General features: G+C 44.3%; 2 protein-coding genes across 2 annotated transcripts; both read right to left on the reverse strand.

Annotated features, from left to right (window-relative positions):
• Window positions 1-502: 502 nt before the first annotated feature.
• Window positions 503-2,890, reverse strand: LOC139649949 (protocadherin gamma-A12-like). The gene has a single exon (XM_071526459.1). It carries the CDS (start codon window positions 2,888-2,890, stop codon window positions 503-505), a length of 2,388 nt encoding a protein of 795 aa, XP_071382560.1.
• Window positions 2,891-3,603: 713 nt separating this feature from the next.
• LOC139649950 (protocadherin gamma-A11-like) lies at window positions 3,604-5,994 on the reverse strand. Its single transcript, XM_071526460.1, has one exon. It carries the CDS (start codon window positions 5,992-5,994, stop codon window positions 3,604-3,606), a length of 2,391 nt encoding a protein of 796 aa, XP_071382561.1.
• Window positions 5,995-6,000: the final 6 nt, after the last annotated feature.

A 6,000-nucleotide genomic window follows, 5' to 3' on the forward strand; every position in this document is an offset into this window, starting at 1 on the left:
CACACATACCAGCACCTGGACACTCACACAGAAGCCCATACACACATGCTTGCTGTTGGACTTTTAAGGCTACAACTTAATTCCCTAAGTCTGACTAGATCATATTTTGTAATTGTGAAAGTGACATAAGACAAAGCCGTATTGCAATCACAGACAGTGATTTCCCACATCTCCGATACAATGGCATAAATTCCCGAACTATATTCAAGTAATGAGCAAAACGTGTCACACACAGGCAACATATAACTCAAGGGGAAAGTAATGTAGGCTATTTAACTGAAATAAAATTGAGCCTGGCGTGGTTTTCATGTGATAAATATAATGGCACGTTATAGCAAAAGAACCAATCCGTGGTCTAAAAGAGGGAATGGACTGCTCATGTCTCAAGTGATCTAATGTATACAGAGGTTTCTGCATGCATGTCTAGTCATTGATGGGGCCATGCAAATGCAAAACGTGAAAGGAAAATGAATTGTTTAAATGCATATCCTGAAACATAACATTAAATTACCTCTGGAGACTCCTCAAACGTTTCAGCAAAGTCAGATGGACTTTTTCTCAGAGTCTGGTCAGCAGGCAGCGTGTTGTCATTGTAAGAACTGACGAACTTGAAGTCACTGGTTCTAGAACCCGTTGTCAAGTAGGCGTCATAATTGTACGTGCTGCGTAAAGTTCCTGTGCCGTCAACCTCCGCGTAATTGGGAGGGAGATAAGCGCTGGGGATGGCGACCGCTCCGTCAAACAACAGTCTGGGCTTTCTCCTGCGACAGAACCTCACACCCAATATGACAATAATGAAGGTCAGGAAGAAGGTGGACACGGAAACAAGCGCGATGATCAGATAAGAGGTCAGCCTGGAATTGCTCTCATCATAAGACATATCTTTCAATTCTGGCACTTCAGCCAAATTATCAGAAATAAGTAAATACATGGCACAAGTGGCAGAAAGAGGGGGCTGTCCGTTATCTTTCACTGACACAATAAGGTTCTGTTTCATGCTGTCAGATTCAGAAATGTCCCGCTGTGTCCTGATCTCTCCGCTGTGGAGACCAATACTGAAAAGTCCATGATCAGTGGATTTGACGATATGATAGGACAGCCAGGAGTTCTGTCCGGAGTCTGCGTCCACTGCTATCACCTTGGACACCAGAGAGCCTCCCTGAGCAGATTTGGGGACAAGCTCGGTCATGAAAGAGTTGCCCTCCGGGGCGGGGTACAGTATCTGGGGAGAGTTGTCATTCGCATCTGTTATGAAGACACTGACAGTCACGTTGCTACTGAGCGGGGGAGAGCCGTTGTCTCTGGCCATCACGTGGACTTCAAAGCTCCTGAACTGTTCATAATCAAGCGACCTCACAGCGTGGATCACCCCCGTGTCTCCGTTAATGGATATATAGAAGGAGAGCGGGGTACCGTTCACCTCACCAGGTAAAAGAGAATAAATCACTGTACCGTTTTGTCTCCAGTCTGGGTCTCGAGCAGTAACGGAGCATAAAGTGGAGCCAGGTTTGTTATTTTCAGTCACGTAGGCGCTGTAGGACTGTTCCTCAAACACAGGTGGGTTGTCGTTGACGTCGGCTACTGATAACTGAACACTTTTAGAGGAGGAAAGAGGCGGAGAGCCCTCGTCGGTGGCAGTGATTGTAATGTTGTAATCAGACACTAGTTCACGGTCGAGTTGGCCCGTGGTCACCAGAGAATAGTAGTTTTTGATGGAAGGAACCAACTTAAAAGGGACGTTTTGCTGAATGGAGCAGCGAACCTGTCGGTTATTCTCAGAGTCTCTATCCTGCACGTTAATGATGCCTACCTCTGTACCAGGTGAGACGTTCTCTGGTATTGGCTTGGTCAGAGATTTTAGATGTATCACTGGTGCATTGTCATTGATATCAGAAATATCTATGATGACTTTGGCATAGGATGCTAACCCTAAACCATCCTTTGCTTTGATGCGTAACTCAAAAGATGTCATATCTTCATAATCAATTTTACCCACAATCCTAATGTCCCCCTTTTTATGATCAATAACAAATGTTTTCTTGTCCGATTCTGATATGAGATCAAAATCATAGGTTACCTCCCCATTTATTCCTTCATCTGCATCAGTAGCACTCACTGTAAGCACTGCAGTATCCAGTGGAGAGTTTTCAGGTAAACTGGCTTCATAGATTGCCTGGCTAAAGACTGGGGCGTTATCATTAGCATCTAGTACAATTATGTGTATGGCTACAGTCCCCGACCTCGACGGAGAGGCACCGTCCATAGCTGTCAGTAGTAACTGTATTTCTCCATTTTGTTCACGATCAAGCTCTTTCTCAAGGACTAAATTCACAGCATCGTTCTCAACATCGAGTAGGAAGTGGTCGTTTCTCTGTATACTATACTTTTGAACTGAGTTCTGTCCTATATCCGCATCATGGGCCTCTCCGACTAGGAAACGAGCTCCTTTCCCTGCTGATTCTGTAATTTCTATATTCATCTGAACCTCGTTAAATTGCGGAGAGTTGTCATTTATATCTTGAACGTGAAAATTAATGTGATGAAGCTCCAGGGGATTTTCTAATACAAGTTCCTGCTTCAAAACGCACGACGCCTTCTTCGCACAAAGCCCTTCTCTGTCAATCCTGTCGGCAATAACCAAATTTCCAGTCTTCAGATTAATGTCACAATACCGTTTGTCGTTTTCTTCTGTGTCAATACGTGCCTTGCGAGAGGATAGTTTGATCGGTTCCATTCCCAGATCCTTAGCTATATTTCCAATGACAGACCCTCGTTTCATTTCCTCTGGAAAAGAATAGGTCACATCCCCGTACACCGTGTTGGAGTAAGGCCCCAGAAATAAAACAAAGCCGTGGAAAAGGGATATCAAAGAGAAGGCTTGATACAACATCCTCAGAGGAGAAAAAGAATTGTCGCCAGTTACTGACAATACATCAAAATCGATGAGACGAAAATTATCTGTTTGCTTATGAAATTGCTGCTTATTTTCCGCGATAGAATAACAGCGACATGAACGTCTCCATGGGTTTGTAACGCCGTGGTAAACCCTAAGATGTGATGTCATGTGAACTTAAGTGGGTGGAGACGTGGGTTGTCTACAGCAACTGCATTTACACTGGTAAATAGCGACACCATGAGTACGTTTCAGATATAGCATAGCCCTAACACTATAAACCTATGCAATTATTAATCAGCTACTTGATTGACCAATTTCATGCCCCCTAAAAACCGTAAGCCAGTCATTGATTTCGAAAACAAATCGTATAGGTGCGGTAGGAACAAAGACGCCTAAGTGTGATTCAGCACCATGGACAGGGATATGCAATGTCAAACTCGCAACCTACAAAACAACGCCACTTAGCGTAATCGTTTACATATTTAGTTCACTACTGGAAGACTTCAAAAGGTCCTGGATAATGTAGTGATTAAAATTAATGTTAAAACGTTAAAATATTACTTTTTCACTAATCACACGGTAACTGATAGCCCACAATTTAATTAACTTTTTGTTTGCAGTGCCTGCAGATGTAATGGCTTCAAACTACTGTAATATAAAAAAAAATTAATATGACCTGATTATAAAATATAGTTTATTAATATTAATCATACCTCTGGCAATGTATCTGCATCTCCAAACGCCTCAGCAAAGTCACTTGGACTTTTCCTCAGAGTCTGGTCTGCAGGCAGCGTGATGTCATTGTAAGAGCTGATGAACTTGAAGTCACTGGTTCTCGAACCCGTTGTCAAGTAGGCGTCATAATTGTAAGTGCTGCGTAAAGTTCCTGTGCCGTCAACCTCTGCATAATTAGGAGGGAGATAAGCGCTGGGGATGGCGACCGCTCCGTCAAACAACAGTCTGGGCTTTCTCCTGCGACAAAACCTCACACCCAGGATGACAATAATGAAGGTCAGGAAAAAGGTGGACACGGACACCAGCGCGATGATCAGATAAGAGGTCAGCTTGGAATTGCTCTCATCATAAGACATATCCTTCAATTCTGGCACCTCAGCCAAGTTGTCAGAAATAAGTAAATACATGGCACAGGTGGCAGAGAGAGAGGGCTGTCCGTTATCTTTCACTGCCACAATAAGGTTTTGTTTCATGCTGTCAGATTCAGAAATGTCTCGCTGTGTCCTGATCTCTCCACTGTGGAGACCAATAGTGAAAAGTCCAGGATCAGTGGATTTGACTATATGATAGGACAGCCAGGAATTCTGTCCGGAGTCGGCGTCCACCGCTATAACCTTGGACACCAGAGAGCCTCCGTGCGCAGCTCTGGGAACCAGCTCGGTCATGAAGGAGTTGCCCTCCGGGGCGGGATACAGTATCTGAGGAGAGTTGTCATTCACATCCGTTATGAACACGCTGACGGTCACGTTGCTGCTGAGCGGAGGAGAACCGTTGTCTCTGGCCATCACGTGGACTTTAAAGCTCCTGAACTGTTCATAATCAAGCGACCTCACAGCATGGATCGCTCCCGTGTCTCCGTTAACGGATAGATAGGAGGACACCGGGGCGCCGTTAACCTCACCAGCTGTCAGAGAATAAATCACTGTACCGTTTTGTCTCCAGTCTGGGTCTCGAGCAGTAACGGAGCATAAAGTGGAGCCAGGTTTGTTATTTTCAGTCACGTAGGCGCTGTAGGACTGTTCCTCAAACACAGGTGGGTTATCGTTGACGTCCGCTACTGACAGCTGAACACTTTTAGAGGAGGTCAGAGGCGGAGAGCCCTCGTCGGTGGCAGTGATCGTAATGTTGTAATCAGACACGACTTCACGGTCCAAATGGCCCGTGGTCACCAGAGAATAGTAGTTTTTGATGGAGGGAACCAACTTAAAAGGGACGTTTTGTTGAATGGAGCAGCGAACCTGTCGGTTATTCTCAGAGTCTCTATCTTGCACGTTAATGATGCCCATCTCTGTATGAGGTGACACGTTTTCTGGTATGGGGTTAGTCAGTGATTTTAGATATATCACTGGGGCGTTGTCATTCACATCAGTAACATCTATTATAACTTTGGCGTATGAGGTAAGCCCTAAACCATCTTTTGCTTTCACTCTCATTTCAAATGAAGTCACTTCCTCAAAATCTGCCGCACCAATAACTCGAATTTCTCCTGTTTTACGATCAATAGAAAATATTTTTCCATCTTCCTCTGAAACATGGCCAAAATCATATGTCACTTCTCCATTTAGCCCATCATCTGCATCAGTAGCACTCACTGAAACCACTACAGTATCTACAGGAGAATTTTCAGGCAGACTGGCTTTATAGACGGCCTGACTGAACACTGGGGCGTTATCATTAGCATCCAGTACAGTGACATGTATTACTACCGTACCGGATCTCTGTGGTCTGCCACCATCCAGAGCTGTGAGAAGCAAATTGATCTCTTTTTCGCGCTCTCGATCAAGTTTATTCTCCATTACAAGTTCAACCTTGTTGCTGTCAACAGCTAGAATAAAATGGTCGTTTTTTTGCAGGTCATACCTTTGAACAGAATTTTGACCTATATCAGCGTCATGGGCCTCCTCTATTGAGAAACGGCTGCCCTTCTCTGCTGACTCCCTTATTTCCATTTCAATCAGATCATCTTTGAATTGTGGCGAGTTGTCGTTTACATCCTGAATATGAATACTTAAACGTTGAAGCTCCAATGGATTCTCCAACACAAGATCCACTTTTAAAACACATGACGCTTTCTTGCCACAAAGACTATCTCTGTCAATTCTCTCCGATGCAATCAAATCCCCGGTACTTACATCAATGTCACAGTACCGTTTACGAGTCCCCTCAAAATCAACACGGGCATTTCGAGAAGATAGTCTCCTCAGTTCAAGACCAAGATCCTTGGCTATATTCCCAATAATAGATTGGCGCTTCATTTCTTCTGGAATAGAATAGCTCAGGTCTCCATACACATGGTGCAACGTTAGAATAAAGAAAGCAATGCCGTAAATCTGGCCTAGCGCTGACAATCCTTTGTGTCCCATCCTGAT

The sequence above is a fragment of the Centroberyx affinis genome, unplaced genomic scaffold, assembly GCF_046629955.1.
Source record: "Centroberyx affinis isolate AG114_WGS23_722 - 3 ecotype Tasmania unplaced genomic scaffold, CSIRO-AGI_Caff_v1 ptg001411l_1, whole genome shotgun sequence".
Classification (NCBI taxonomy): Eukaryota; Metazoa; Chordata; class Actinopteri; order Beryciformes; family Berycidae; genus Centroberyx; species Centroberyx affinis.